Source organism: Aspergillus chevalieri, chromosome 6 (genome assembly GCF_016861735.1).
Source record: "Aspergillus chevalieri M1 DNA, chromosome 6, nearly complete sequence".
In the NCBI taxonomy this organism is placed as follows: domain Eukaryota; kingdom Fungi; phylum Ascomycota; class Eurotiomycetes; order Eurotiales; family Aspergillaceae; genus Aspergillus; species Aspergillus chevalieri.
The window spans coordinates 2,307,728-2,322,610 of record NC_057367.1 but is presented as its reverse complement, the minus strand read 5'-3'; the positions used below and the strand labels follow the sequence as shown (position 1 = coordinate 2,322,610).

At 50.1% G+C, this 14,883-nt stretch overlaps 6 protein-coding genes across 6 annotated transcripts; 2 read left to right on the top strand and 4 right to left on the bottom strand.

Annotated features, from left to right (window-relative positions):
• Positions 1-26: 26 nt before the first annotated feature.
• ACHE_60829A (sugar O-acetyltransferase) lies at positions 27-903 on the top strand (the record flags this gene model as incomplete). Its single annotated transcript, XM_043282046.1, has 3 exons — positions 27-100; positions 211-407; positions 548-903. The coding sequence occupies 3 exons, from the start codon at positions 27-29 to the stop codon at positions 901-903; spliced, it is 627 nt and encodes a 208-aa protein (XP_043139465.1).
• Positions 904-1,047: 144 nt separating this feature from the next.
• Positions 1,048-3,081, bottom strand: ACHE_60828S (putative chromatin assembly factor 1 subunit A; the record flags this gene model as incomplete). The annotated part of the gene is made up of 3 exons (XM_043282045.1): positions 1,048-1,147; positions 1,199-2,325; positions 2,377-3,081. The coding sequence occupies 3 exons, from the start codon at positions 3,079-3,081 to the stop codon at positions 1,048-1,050; spliced, it is 1,932 nt and encodes a 643-aa protein (XP_043139464.1).
• An 816-nt stretch (positions 3,082-3,897) lies between these two features.
• Positions 3,898-5,022, bottom strand: ACHE_60827S (uncharacterized protein; the record flags this gene model as incomplete). Its single annotated transcript, XM_043282044.1, has 1 exon — positions 3,898-5,022. One exon carries the CDS (start codon positions 5,020-5,022, stop codon positions 3,898-3,900), a length of 1,125 nt encoding a protein of 374 aa, XP_043139463.1.
• Positions 5,023-5,340: 318 nt separating this feature from the next.
• On the bottom strand, positions 5,341-5,652 carry ACHE_60826S (uncharacterized protein; the record flags this gene model as incomplete). Its single annotated transcript, XM_043282043.1, has 1 exon — positions 5,341-5,652. The coding sequence occupies one exon, from the start codon at positions 5,650-5,652 to the stop codon at positions 5,341-5,343; it is 312 nt and encodes a 103-aa protein (XP_043139462.1).
• Positions 5,653-10,221: 4,569 nt separating this feature from the next.
• CEFD2 (CaiB/BaiF CoA transferase family protein) lies at positions 10,222-11,426 on the bottom strand (the record flags this gene model as incomplete). Its single annotated transcript, XM_043282042.1, has 2 exons — positions 10,222-11,321; positions 11,372-11,426. 2 exons carry the CDS (start codon positions 11,424-11,426, stop codon positions 10,222-10,224), a joined length of 1,155 nt encoding a protein of 384 aa, XP_043139461.1.
• Positions 11,427-13,888: 2,462 nt separating this feature from the next.
• On the top strand, positions 13,889-14,194 carry ACHE_60824A (uncharacterized protein; the record flags this gene model as incomplete). The annotated part of the gene is made up of 1 exon (XM_043282040.1): positions 13,889-14,194. The coding sequence occupies one exon, from the start codon at positions 13,889-13,891 to the stop codon at positions 14,192-14,194; it is 306 nt and encodes a 101-aa protein (XP_043139460.1).
• Positions 14,195-14,883: the final 689 nt, after the last annotated feature.

Sequence of the window (14,883 nt, the reverse complement as noted above, 5' to 3'; positions counted from 1 at the left end):
CACCATCCCACCCAAGCGCAATCAAAATGGCCGCCACCCACAAACGCCCCGAAATCATCGCCCTCGCACAAGACCTCAACGGTGTCCCCATGTGCGAGCAGTATGAATGCATGATCTCCGGCATGATGTGCCTCTCTCTTCCCTCCTCTCTCTTCCCTCCTCTCTCTCCCCATCCCCGAAGGAGAAACAAATTCCTAACATAAATGCCAGGTACAACCCAAACAACCCCAAACTCCTTGAAGCGCGCCACCACTGCCGCGGCGTGACAGCCGACTATAACTCCTTCAACACGAAGACGGTCTCGTACGACCAGATCTTCGCGAAGAGACTGGAGATGCTGCGTCGGGTCGTCGGAAAGGTTGGCGATGGGACGTTCGTGGAGCCGCCGTTTTTGCCGGATTATGGGTGTAATGTGATTATTGGGAGGAATTGTTTTTTCAATTGGAAGTTTGTCTCAATTCCCCCCTTCCCCTTTTTCCTCTGCCGTTATGCTGGATGTGCCTTTCATATGTATGTATGGCTAACAACAGCAGCCTAACAATTTTAGACACCAGCCTCGTGGTAATCGGCGACAGAGTCCAAATCGGCACGAACGTGAGTATCTTCAGCGCAGGCCACGACACCAGCATCCTCTCGCGGCAGAAATTTGTCGAGTTCGGACACCCCGTGTTCATCGAGGATGATTGCTGGATTGGTGGGAATGTGGTGATTCTTCCTGGTGTGCGTATCGGACGCGGGTCGACTATTGGAGCGGGGTCGATTGTTACGAGGGATGTTCCGGCTTTCTCGGTCGCTGTTGGGAGTCCGTGTCGGGTGAAGAAGACGATTCCTTCGCCGGAGGAGGAGGAAAGGGATCCGGGGAATCCGTATCGGGTGTTGGTGAGGGAGGATAGGGAGATTTAATGGTGGCCAATGTCGTGTATGTACATTTGATCTATGGATGCATTGGTAATTTCCAGGATCTAGCCCTAGTGTCATGATAGCCGTAAAATGCTGTAAAATGCTTTATATCATTCAAAGATATGAAGATATGATATTGATAAGATATTACTTGCAAACCCATTTCTTTTCCGATTCCTTATTCCCAACCCGCGTGGCCGTACTCGTCAGCGTGTCCTTCAGCACCTCCTTAGACACCTTGGGGAACCTATATTCAGTTAGCGCGCATCCTAGTAAAACCACATTGAAAGAGACATACTTCTTCTTCAAAATCTCCACCAGTCCGAGCTTGCTCAGGTCACTACCATTTACAGCCGACTTGAACTCCTCGAGCTGTTCAGGCGGGAAGGACCGCTTTGCCTTTGCAGGCCCGCTCCCGAGTATGGCTAAACCATTATTATTGCTAGTTTTGTTGCTCCCTTCGGCCCCTGTACCGTTGGAATTGGATGGTTGGGTGGCCGGCGTGGCGTCACTCGACTTGGATGGTTTCTGCCAGTACGCGGTCGAGAAGGGATCGATGGGAAAGGTGACTGAATCTGAAATCGTCTCGATTTTGTACATGTGCAGAACCGGATCTATGTCGTTCTCCTGCCAGCGGAGACCACTGCTTTGCGGTTCCAGATCACCCACGATAAGCCGTCTTTTCCCGTCCACGGGCTGGTCGTCATCGTCATCAAGGAAGCCATCCATGTCGTCTTCCCCATCATCGCTCATTTCCTCTTCTTCTTCCGAGTCCAGATCCTCGCCCTCTTCGGGCTCTTCCCACTCCGCTTCTGAGTCGTAGTCGTAGTTCGTTTCTGGTAAGCAGCGGCTGAACGGATTGCGCGAAAGCTTCTTGGCTGAAGGCTCAGGGACGTTCCTGGTAAACGTTCCCTGGTATGGCGGACGGACATCCTCGCCAAATCGTAATGACTTCATTCGGACCTTATTAAGGAGATCCTGTGGCCGTTGGCCTGGCGGGGGTTCCACTGTTGTTGCACCCTCTCCACTGCTTCCCATGTTCTGAAGTTGTAGCAGTATATCCTTGACCGTTGTCGTCTGCCTCCCTCGTCGTCTCTTATACGGTATCATGCGAAACAGCTCTGACGGCCGGAAAACAGGCGGTTCTTGCGAGCTGTCGTTGTTCTTCAATGATTTGTCCACCTTCTGTCGCATGATCTCCAGTGCTTCAGAATCCCGTTCGAATCGGTGAGGCGGGGCGACAACAGTATGCGACTGCAGAAAGAATTCGGGGAATATGCGGTAGTAGTCCGATACATTCTTAGCTGTACCCTCATTCGCGGTGCCATTAGATGACTCCTTTTGAGTCGCCGCTCCAGAACCTGCATTAGAAGCCTCAGTCGAGGTTTTCGGCTTGGCAAAGAAAGAATTCAATCGCGTTTGCGCCTGACCCCGTTAGCAAGTCCTCACCACCAACTGTCCAGAGAAGAAACATACCCGCGCCTTCTTAGACCTCTCCTCCTCCTTCTTCCGCTTCTCCTCTTCCTTCTGAGCCTTCTCCTCCTCCTTAGCCTTTTTCTTCTCCTCCCTCCGCTTCCTCTCCTCCTCACGGTCCGCCTCTTTTTTCTTCTTCTCCTCTTCACGTTCAGCCTCCCGTTTCTTCTTCTCCTCGTCCTTCACCCGCTTCTCTTCCTCCTTCTTAGCCTTTTCTTCTTCCTTCTTAGCTTTCTCCTCCTCTTTCCTAGCTTTCTCCTCCGTCTTCTGCCGATCCTTCGCTTCCTTCTCCTGCTGCTTAGCCTCCTTGCTCGCGGGGGACACCTTCCGCCTCTTCGCGGCAGGCGTGGCAGATTGTTCGGCATGCTCTGCAGTCGTGTTCGGCGGGGGAATGGCATTTAGCGGGATTTCCACCCGCACATCGTCTTTTATGACCTCCGGCTGCGGTTTCGAAGTATTTTCTACCACAGCTTCCTGCACAGCAGGTTTTTCTGCGCTGTCGTTCTCGGTAGAAGACTTCTGATCCAAAGCGGTATTCTCTTGATTCTGATTCTCCTTCTCCCTGGCACCGGCACCGGAGTCCACATCCATGCTATCATCGACATCCCGTAATGGGCGCTTTCTAGGCGTCTCGTGTGTCGTCGATAACGTCTGCTCGGACTGGGATCGAGGCTGAGGGAGCCCCGGACTGGTATCCATGACTTCCATTGCGGTTCCCAGCGAAGTGGCCCTGGTAATCATTGGTTCCGCGAGTCTCTAGCGTTGACTTAATAGTGATAAATGGTGATTATTCGGTCATGGAATGATTTATCGATCAATTGCGGTGGGCGTGTATCAGGGGTTTGGTTGGGTATCCGAGGCCGGAGATGGAAGGGCGTTCGTTGAGAATCTCGCCGACTCACGTTCGATGGCTCTGAAGCTTACTAGATAAGCCGTTCTCGGTCAAATTGAACCGTTCAGTAATAAGAATCAGCAACGGGATGTGTTATGCTGCGTCGTGTGGACCCGAGTTATCATGGAGAGCCTGAGGTTAACGGAAACGCGTTCTAATCGAAGTCGCGGGTTCGCGTCGCCATCACGTGAGCGTTAGTCAGCGGTTGATAGCAGGCCATACATACGGAGTAGTGTGTTCGCCCAATTGCTCCATGAGATCTAGCAAGTGCTATGTACAATCTTATTATTATATTATTATATCTAGTCACAAAATTCACCACCGGGCCAGAAATATGCCCAAGGATATGCACCAAGTGCAAATGCAAGCCAATGTCTCATCAACGTGGTGCTCCAATGCCATGCAGCAGAGGGGAATATAACGAGACAAAAAGCAAGAATCAACTCCAAGGGTCCATGCCACCTGGTTGAAACAAAACGAGAGACGTGGACTTGACAGATCAGGCCATGGTAGTAGTGGCCTGATCGCTGCTAGTCCTGGTATCAATCAAAAGACGGTATCTTCAACATAATAAGGAGAAAATGAAAAACGTATAGTGAAGGCTTTTAGATCCAAAGCTCCTGTAGACCCGCTTATTCATCTGGGTTCGCAACGAAGAGGCGAACACCAGACATCGTCGTCGTACGATCGTCGACACTGCCGCGACGTTTCAATTCCTCCGCCCTCCTGGCTCGTTCTGTAGCCGACATGGCAGCACTGGGTGCTTTCATATCATTCACAGTGCCAAAGTATTCCTCGGGCTCACTTCCGTTGAAGCTATTGGCATCATCATCGTGGCCCGGTTTTGTGTCTTCCACGGGCGGGTTCTCCGCTGAAGGCGGTTGTTCTGGAACTCTCTCTTCGGCAGTCTGGGCATGGCTGCTCACTGGCGGACCTGGTGGCGGTCGCTGATATCCAGTGGTGTACCGATGAGCACTGCCCAGAGAGCTGCGGCCGCTACCTGTCCGGCGATGGACAGGGCCGTTGTCACTGCGAGCATCATCATCGGCATCATCACCAACTTCATTGGCACTGAGACGCACTGGCACGCTCGCCCCAACAAGGGTGGATGGAGAGAAGTCTGTGACACCCTTGTTTCCGTGTTTGTTTTTCCCGCTACCCAGGGTACCCGTGCGTCCGGCGCCCGCGCCGTGAACTTCCAAGTACGCCCGCTTCTTTTCCGCCATTTTCTGTGCCCTCATGCGCGGATCTTCCGGTTGCGCCCGGTCACACCAGACGGTGGCCTTCTGTCTCCGCATGAGAGCGACATAGCCCAGCTGAGCATTGGCTGAACGAGCGGAGGTGCTGCGACGAATATCGGTGGTGGCGCCGGCGGAAACGGGTTGGTTTCCGGTCGAGTTCGTCGAGGTAGTGGCAGTGGACATACGTCGGGATGGTGGGTATAGAGCAGGGCCGTTCACTGAATGCTGGGATGCTGGGCTGGCGGGATACTGCGGACTGGTGTTCATGTAGGAAGAAGGCACAAACGACATTCGATTACGGCTGCTGGCCATGGATGATGCGACAGAGGGGTGAGGCGACAGTTGCTGCTGTGGAGGTTGTTGTTGTTGTTGTTGCTGTTGTTGTTGTGAAGGATGCAGAGCATCGTAGGACTGGTACGCGGTGTATCCATGATGAATCGGGGGAGCCGGTTTCCGGGCTGGAACGGATTGTGGAATTCGAAAGTCGGTCATGTTGGAGAGTTGCACGCCGGCCATATACGAGAGAATAAAAAGAAGTAGAGAATGAGGGGAGAAAGAGGATCAAAAGAGAAAAAGAAAAGAGAAGCGACAAAGAGACGGCACTGAATCAGGCGAGTCGGACTCGGGCCCAGTTTAGATGACGATACACAGCGGGATCCGGCGGCAGCAGCAGCACAAATCAGTCGCAGATTAACGATCAGCGATTAAGGACGGCTCCGGTCATCCAGCAGCAACAGGCCATTCGCTGAAGACAAGCAATAATCCAATGTTGACTGTTTCAAGGCACACAAGGAACGGGGTGGATGAGGCAGAGGAGGTACTTTTGACCCAAAGTCACACAGCGTCTTTTGAGATGAATTCCCGGTCGGGCTGGGAATGCAGGAGATAAACAAATGAAAGTATGAGGATACAGACGGGCTCAAAGAGAATATACCAAAGAGAAGAAAGATAAAGAGGGATCGAAGGGAAGCCAAAGAAAGAGTGAAAGTGATGATAGAAGTTGAAGAAGAGGGGGAAAAGGGTGCGATCCTTGAAAAAAGACCAGGTTACAGTCGTATTCGGGGTACCGTGTGGTATGGTATGGTATGGTACGGTATTGTCTGGCGTTGTGGCTGGTGGAGATGCACAGCCACATGACTGAAACATGAAGTCATGGCATTCTTGCTGTCAGAGATTACTTGCATATTCCTGTAAGCAATAAGCATGTACTCGATACTGTGAGTACCATTATTGTATCTATCAATTGATTCGTTTTAGTAAGATATAAGAGCATCCATTATCAGGTGCCATTGTATCCGTCCCATACTCCGTACTGTAGATACTAGACTGGAATCTTCGTGGAGCATCTGAGACACAGCGCCACACCCGCACGTGGCGTTGCATTGTATCGTTTCCAGATTTCCAGTCAGTGACATAAGGCCTGTCGGAATATCCGGATATTTTATGCATTGTTTTGATGCATTGAATGTTCCTGGATGGCGTACCATTAAGCTCACTTCCATCATTTGGCATGTACTCACGTGATATATTGTAACCTACCTTCCATCTCATCTACCTCAGGGTACTATCCCAATCATTTTAGAAACGATCAATACAAAATTTTAGCGGCTTATGGCTCTGCGCAAGCATATAAATCTGATTGCTTTTTTCTTTGATATGCATGTGTTGGTAAAACAAGTACACGCATCAGAATTACTTCATTTTGATATTTGATAGTGTAACCACGGTATCACATTATCTTGACTCAATCCTCAGCCTCCATCAGCCCTTTTTATCAACATACTGAAAATTGATCAAGTTAGTTACCTACATCAAAATGACCCCTACATTTGCCCCAAACCCACCACCCCCATCCATCTCACCAGAACAGCGAGTTGTCTGGCTCCGTGAGCAACTCAAGCTGCCAGAAAATCAACGTCAACGGATCAATATCACCGCACTCATTGATTTATATGAGAGCGGACAGCTTGGGCCGTTGCGGACAGGGAAGACAACGTGGTTATGTGATGGTAAAATTATCGAGGACCCGCTGAGAGGTAGGGCCGGGGATCTTCCGAATGGGGTTTTATGGGCTGAGGTGAGTTTCTCTTGTACTTGGTATTGGGATATTGCTCATAGTAGTTTAGGCACTGGCTATCGCAAGATGATACGTGTTAGGATCTTTTGCTTTGCTGTTGAGCGCCACAGTTGCTTAGTACGGTTATTGAAACCACGATAATCAAGTTTTACGAGCCGTAGTCCCGGGGATATCCTTCGCATTCGTCGGTTCGGTTGATCGAGTATGACCTTCAAGTCTGCAGTATGTGGTTCATATGATTTTAGCTCTCTGAAAACTTTGCATAGTAGTGAAATTATTCCAATCCGTGCTTGCGTAGGAGGACCAATATATACAGAAATCGAGAGATGTATTGACTGGAATTTAGTGCCAGGATAACCTTCACACCTCCATACATGCATCCTCCATCTCTCAGTATTTCCTGACTCTTTTTACCCACGCTCGATCCATTCTTCATCAGCCTCTCCGCCGTCAGTTATTATTCAAATGTCGGGGATTCAGTCAAGCCTGATGCCAGTCGTATCTCTATCAACCTGTCTTTCCCAGTACCGCTTACAGCAACCAATGAGCAGAGATTACAGTGGCTATCGCAGCAATTCCATGTTCTATAACACTGTGCGTTGGTTTTACGTTTAGGATATAAGCCTGCCACGTTGTGGCCAACGTCGATGTATAAACCCCCTCCAGATGCAACGAGCACGAATTTTGTATTTACCGTTGACGCAAACTGTCGCAACCAGTACGACCTTGCACATAACCCAGAATGTATCATTTTGTTCAAAAGCTCAACTTCAACCAAGTCACTGAGAAGCCAAACTACTGACGCCAACATTACAGAAACTTTGGCATGGACTCTATCATGGGTTGCTTATGTTTCTTTTACTACCTTCTAACTTTCACAGTGTAATACTTGACTTCTATATCTATATTGGATATAGCCAGACTATACCCTGATTTCTATTATCAGCAAAACGCAACTGAGGAACGGAACGACAAACAGCATCATTGGCTTGTCAATTCGAATTGGCAATTTTGCAGCGACTCGGCCAAATGGCTCTTTATTCATACTCGCAAGAACCCGGAAATCACCTACTCTAATCCTTTTACAAGACAGTCAGATTCTTAATTCGATACAAGTCTACGACACGCGTACCAAGGTTGGTACTCGCGCCTGTTCCACCGGGAAATTATTTTGTCTCGCAATTCATCCGGCCTAGGAGACAAGTCTTCCATGTTAAACCGGAGAAAACAAATATACAATGCCTGTGTTATGGTCAGAAGCGAGCGTCTCGTACACAGGGAATCGTAAACATCACTTCCGACTACAGATAACATTCCAGCAATTTAGTGCACTCAAGCAGTACGTGTGCAAATATATTTGGCAATCGCGACAAGAACATACCGCCTTGGGATGAAGGGCCTGTGCTTCTTGAGAGATGGTGCGCTCATCCAAACCACTAACTTCTCTTCGACTCCTCGGGACCCGATATTAACCCATGTGACCTTGGATCGAGAATACACAAATGGAATTGAGAACTTTTTGAGCTATGAATGAACGAACACAGGTAATTAGACAACGACGCTGTTCATTATGAGAGCAGAAAGACTACAGGAACTAGACCAACCACTCCCCTAACCGAGCACCTTTGAAGGGCCCATCAAGATGCTATCAGAAGTCATGAATTGAATATTAACCTAAGGATAAAATTCCCAAAGCAAGATTTTCGTGAACAACCCACCAGCAGTTGCAGGCGCGGTTGGAGACACTTCATGCACCCAACACTTCTGCGGAGGTACCAGTTCCCCTGCTTACAGAGGTGGAACCCGAGACCACACTGCCACCGGTCAAAAGGAAACGACGCGCTGAAAAAGGTGCCATCAACGATTGTAGTGAGAGAACAGAAAATCATTAGGAGCAGCATGCAGCAAGCCCTACACATCCAAAGAGAATTCGCCCGTTGGCAAATCTTTTGTTCACTTGCCAACTGCAAGCCCGACTGTGGTTGGGGATATACATCAGATTCTCCGCGAAAGCGACGACAACAGTTACGGGAATCAAAGGAAGTTACTGGCTTTATGCAGATCGAAGATTTTATCTATCGACCATTTGATGAATACCCGTCATGGTTCAGAAGACGACCTTGAAATGGAGCCATTAAAGATTTTGACGAGATGAATAGAGCCATTATGAGCACCAGGTAAAAGAATATACACAGCCCCAAACAGTTTGCATCTGAGACGACTGTTTTGTTGCCCTGAACTATACCATACGCCAGTCAACTCCGGGTGAGGACAGCCAATGACTATAGTTTGGTTTCGCGATGGAGGGATCATAGGTGAACAATCCCCTGGGAAAACAGAATCGCCAAGATGAGTCTTCTGCTAGGTTTCTTTTGCCGGGACGACTCTGATGATTTTAAAGGAAATCTATCGAAAGTTGATATGCCTGAGCCATACCAATTTGTGAGACGCTTAGTCTAATGTCCAATCAACGGAACTAGTGAAGAGATACGACGACAAACAGACTGATGGCATGCCAATCCGTGGTGATTGTGTTGCCGTCACTGACCTGGCATCTAGAGCTAGGTCTAACTTATACTCCACGAACAACATACTTGGAGCGCTTATGGTGATGAGTACCATCGCGCTCATTCTCATTCTTCATGGGGCCAAGTTTCGATGCAACGCAGCTAGAGTCAATCCTAAGAGTAAAATGCGCCCCTGGAACGGGCAACATTGATACTCAGACGATGACAGCGCGTTCTATCTTCGCAATTGCATTAAATGCAGATAAACATACCATGAAAGATATTGCCAATTGAACTCGGCGTAGTGTGACCATCCAAGTGGAAATTGGCAGCCCTCTTGCAACACCGATGCTGCCTGGTCTTTCTGACTGCTACATTGGATATGATCTACGCTGTTGAATACACGAATGGTCACGAAGACACCCGCTCCAGATACAGAAGCGATATCAGGCACCTTCGACTGTAAGAGCTGCAAGACGCCTGATAAGTACCAGGGGTACGCATAGATAATTAGCAGGGATTGCTTTCAGCTGCAGATGGTCTATCTAGGCGGTAGATTTATCGAACCATCTTGACAAGACATACTCACTGTGATAAAGGCATTGTGAAGCTTCAAAGTTGGCTTTGCAGCTGGTAAGATCCACACCTTAAGTGGCTGGTGCAGCATCCGCCTGGCTGGACAGTTTTCGACCACTCCACGACCGGCTCCGAAGTGTGGAGCAGGTCCGATATCACTTCATACCCCCGGTATTTACCCGTTGGATCTGGGATCTTCAAGGTGTGGCTGAGAGGAGAGCATCGCTAGTCAATTGAATGGTACTTCCAATGGCTTACTGTGAAAGTTCAATTGTATTATAGCGCAGTATGTGCATCTCCTGCCAAGTAACTATCACACGACATAGCTTCCCAAATAGGAAATGCAGCCATTTGGTGGCATACCGTATTGACTCGTACCTGACAATACACAGTTACACGTCAATACGGCAATTCTGACCAATCACAATACAAATTCAGTGGACCCTCAGCTCGCCATGTCCGAGGCACCGCCCAATCAGCATCCGTCCCATCAGCGACGTTTCGGGGTGCCCGTCATGACTCTCATTAAGGCATGGTGCGGTGGATTGTTCTGGATTACAACTTGGCCTTGGTCCTGACACTCCGCACTAACGCCAGCGCCCCGTCCTCTCTCGCCTCAAACTCCCGTCCCAACTCCCATCCAAGCCACTCCTTTAGCGTCTTCCCTCCTCCCGACCCGGGAGCCAGTATTTTCCCGTTCCACCCCCCGTCGTCGCCCGGGATGCTGTATCCCGGCGTCGCAGTCAGATGCACCGCGGGACGCTGCTCGAATCCGGTTTGTTCCAGCTCGTCCTGCTCGAGAACAGGTGTTGCACATGCGTCTGTCCCGTCGAACACGGCTTCCCATTCCTGTCGCGTCTTCTGCTTGAAGCGGGTTGCAAATGCGTCCCGCAACACAGGCCAATTCGTCTTGTCTTCGCGCGGAGGTAGCTGGTCCTTCGTGAACCCGAGCCCGCGGAGCAGCGCAGCGTAGAACTGCGGCTCCAATGCGCCGACTGCGAAATACTTCCCGCTGTCTTTGGTCTCGTAGGTATCGTAGTATGGACACCCGCCGTCGAGAAGATTCTGTCCCCTTGGTTGGCTCCACAGCGGTGTCTTGCGCGTGAGTCGCGGCATCGCAGCCAAATACGCCGATCCGTCGACCATATTCGCCTCGACGACTTGTCCCCTCCCTGTATGAACACGGGAGAGCAACGCGAGTAAGATGCCGATGAAACACATCGCCCCGCCGCCTGCGAAATCACCAAGCAGATTCCCCGGTGCGTAGGGCTGTTCGTTAGCCCGTCCTAGCATCGAGAGAACCCCCGACACGGCGATGTAGTTGATATCGTGCCCCGCCATGTCCTTGTACTTGCCGTCGCGACGGAAGCCCGTCATGCGCGCGATGATGAGACGCGGGTTGTTTTTCAGGAGCGTTGCGGGGGACAGGCCGAGGCGTTCCAGGACGCCCGGGCGGTAGGGGTCGATGAGGATGTCGGCATGTTGGAGGAGGGAGAGGAGGAGGGCGTGGGAGGATTTGTCGCGGAGGTCTAGGGTAATGGAGGTTTTGTGGCGGGTGAGTTGGTCTGGGGCTGGGGGTGCTTGGGGGGGTTTGGGGCGGTCGATTCGGAGGACGGAAGCGCCGTAGTCGGAAAGGAGGAGGCCGGCGAAGGGGCCTGTGTTCAGAGTTAGCATTGTTCACTTCACTGGTAGTCAGCGGGGTTACCTGGTGCCAGGCCTGCTAGTTCGACGACACGAATACCTGCTAGGGGAGTTGCCATTGCTGTCTCAGGTTTGATTGTTTATATGTCTGGATACTTCCAAGTAAATAAAAGAACGGGGTGGAGTTGAGTGTCCTCAAAACGACACCAGGGGTTACTGCAACTCTCCGCAACCGAGGTCCGGAATATGCGGGGAACCGATCTATATCCAGGATCACCAGGGATCGCCATGCCAGGCGTATTGTTTATGTGGAATGGAACCAAAAAGCAATAACTATAACAGAGGAAGTCAACACCAGATCTGACCTTCACAATCCAACGCAACCAGCAACTATGAAATGCAGACAGGGTGCTATCAATCACAATTATCACCTAACCCACTTACTCTTCTTGATATACCCCATTCTCGCCAGAGTGCAATGATTTGCATAAGGCCGCTCATGCTCCGGCTCAAACGTATCTCGCACAACCCCTGTTCCCGGTAGAATACTTCTACTAGATGCTTCTCGAAACGGACATGGACCGTCCTCGTAGAGATTTGTTGGCGTCCTTCTCGATCCAGATGCCAAAGCCAGCACGAGGCGGCCAAGGCGCAATACTAGCAATCACCTCGGGCTTATTATCTCGTTCCCGCCATGGCCCAGATACTCAAGGAAGCTCCGCTCCACCGAACGCAGCAGCGAAGGCAACGCGGCCAGAAGAGAGATCACATCAGATTGCGTAATGAGAAAATTCGAGAGTCCAAAGTGTTGGAGTTTCGGCCACCTGTCAACTGGGAAGATGTTCTGCAGGGGGATGAAGTGGCTCATATTCCCAGCGCTGCCTTCCTTTCTGGCTCCGAAATATGATCCAGGCTCAATATTAGTACGCAGCCTGATATGTTGCAAGCCTGGCGCCTGGGCTAGTGCGCGACGTAGATATCCACTGCAGAAAGACAGCCAATCCTCGTATTCTTGGAGCTGGGCCATTAGGTCAAGAGTAGATGTGAGAAGCCAGGACGACGAATTGCCCGCACAAAGTTATCATACTTCTCGCAAGGCTGATCAGAGATACGGCAATGGAGGCCTGTATACAATCCATTGACGTCGATGTGCAGCTCCGTAATGTGGTGGTCTTCCTCGTGCTGCGCGAGCACGCGCATGACGACCCGGAACCCACGCCATTTATTCTTCTCTGCTTCGCTGGAACTTCCTCAGGGATAGATCTCCGGTCGTGTCTCTCCATCCTCGTAGGCCAACCGCATAAGATCGGATAATTTAATCCCTTTAGAAGCGCGCGGATCATAGGCGTCTCGTACAACGGCGCAAAAATCCATCCATGCGCCGCAGGCGTAATCGTCATCCTCCTCAACGCCGGAAACCGCTTTCGACCGTAGATAAGAGCATCCACATCCGATCCTATAAAGAGCACGTCCTCCTGCTGCTGAAGAAGTTCTCATAAGGCTGCCAGCACAATTTCAGCGATGGCAGCGCGGCAACTAATTCCGCGCGCGGAGATGGTCAGGTCTATCCACGTCTTCGCCTTTGCGGGATATCAGCTCCTCAATGTTCTCTCTGTATGCCTTGGGGAACCATTTCGGGCAGCCTTTGCCCTCGTCTAGGTCATCTGGGTCCTCATATTCGGGGTAGTAGTATTCTTATGGACGGAGTTCTAGTCTGACCGCAGACTTGGCTAGGCGCGCGCCATCCCAGATGATTTCGGTGATTTCGAGACGGTAGGTTTCATGGTCGGCGATTGCGCGGAAGACACGGATATTGAGGACTCGCGGATAGGAATACGCGGGTTAAGCGTAGGGGCCCTGTGCTAAGGAAGTTTCTGCATGTTAGGCACAGTTTTTTGATATCAAAATCATTCGAGCCGCATCTTTGCAGGCGGTTGAAGCTCGTATTTATGGCCCCTCATCTTCTAGACAAAAACGGGATAATATACCAATTTTAAAAATTACACTCTGACAATTTGTGTTTACCAAATGGCTGCCATTTTCGGCCTCAGACGACGCCATTTTCGGCTGTCATTTGGTAACACGTGACCCATGTCTTTCGCCACGGCCATGTGTGTTTACGACCACGCACCCCAACCCCGACTCCTTGTTTCAGGGCCCCCACTGCGGGCGTTCCCATCCTTCTCAGTCTTTCAACAAAGGCTCACCTTTTGCTTCACCATCATGGCTGCAGTCGCCGTTCCGTGACGGCACCGAAAATGGCCTCATGGCACTGTATTAGAGCCCAGGCCGCCATGGCGCCCACTCTTTTATTGTGGCTTCTTCCTATGTTTGTCCCTCAATTTTCCAGTCATCTTGCCATCTTCCTATCTCTCATTTATATTATCATTCTGGGTTCCTGTATTTACGAGTTTCTTTTTCCATATACCAGTTTTCACATTACTGCATGAACAAGAAGAAGCTTGCTCACTGCTTTATACTTGCTCTCTAGCTTTGCTGTGTCTTCGTCTTGCTTTCCACTCCCTCCCTCTCCATACAAAACCGGTGTTCGTTCGTTATCTAATTCCGTTGAATCCAAGCGATGAAACGCCCACGGTCCCAACTGAATGTACATCTGGGAAGTAACTGTGGCATGGATAACATCACAAGTAGTGGTACCGACTCAGATGAACAGCGTGACACTACTTATGAGACAGATTTGACGGAGCCGGACGATACCCTGAGCCCACGAAAATGTTTTTGGGCGGATGAAAGCCACCCCGCTTTGGATTCAGGAGAACCTGATGATGTGGGAGAATTCTATGACAACCCGCTTGATGATACTGGGATCGGCCTGTTCAAGATTCCCGAAGATTTTGATAAGGCAGAAGGAACAATCTTGCAGTGAGAGCAGATTTAACCCGCTGGAAATGGTCTGTTATTCTAGTGGTGCTGCATCTTAGTCAGCCTCTGCTGATGAAGTTATAGGTACTGTGACAGCAGAACACGTCTGGAGCCTGAGATTCCAAAATGGCAGGAACCTGAGGAGGCACTGCGCCAGGCATCAAACAATGACATGTACCATTTCTTAGGCTGGTGTCTTAAACTCCAGCGAGGAAAAGAGGGCCGATGATTGAAAGGCATCAACAAGTCCAGCTCATTAGAGACAGATTGGAGGAACCTTTGAGGATATTATCAGAAGTTAACCAATACCAAAATTGATGATGAGGATGGCTCAAAAGTGCGGAGGGTAAGTAACAACAGCTGTATCTGCTGGGCTTTCTGGTCTAACAAGTAGCAGGGCATCAAATACTGTATATAAAAGGGGTCTCTTGGTTCAGGAGGCCCATGATCAATCAACATACAATACAACTCCTTTACAGTCAAAACAACGATCTGAGAAACAAACCAAGAGTGTTCGGGGGCAAGCTGATTTTGGGAACTACTATGCCAAAACACCCCCCCTTCGTCTCCAATGGGCCCCCGGACATTGCAACAATCCTGGGAATGATGCAGCAGACCAGCCAGCCAAAGACACGGTTGGCTTAAGGGGGATGCACCCCTTTCGTCGCCTCTTTCATGCGGAAAAAGACTCAT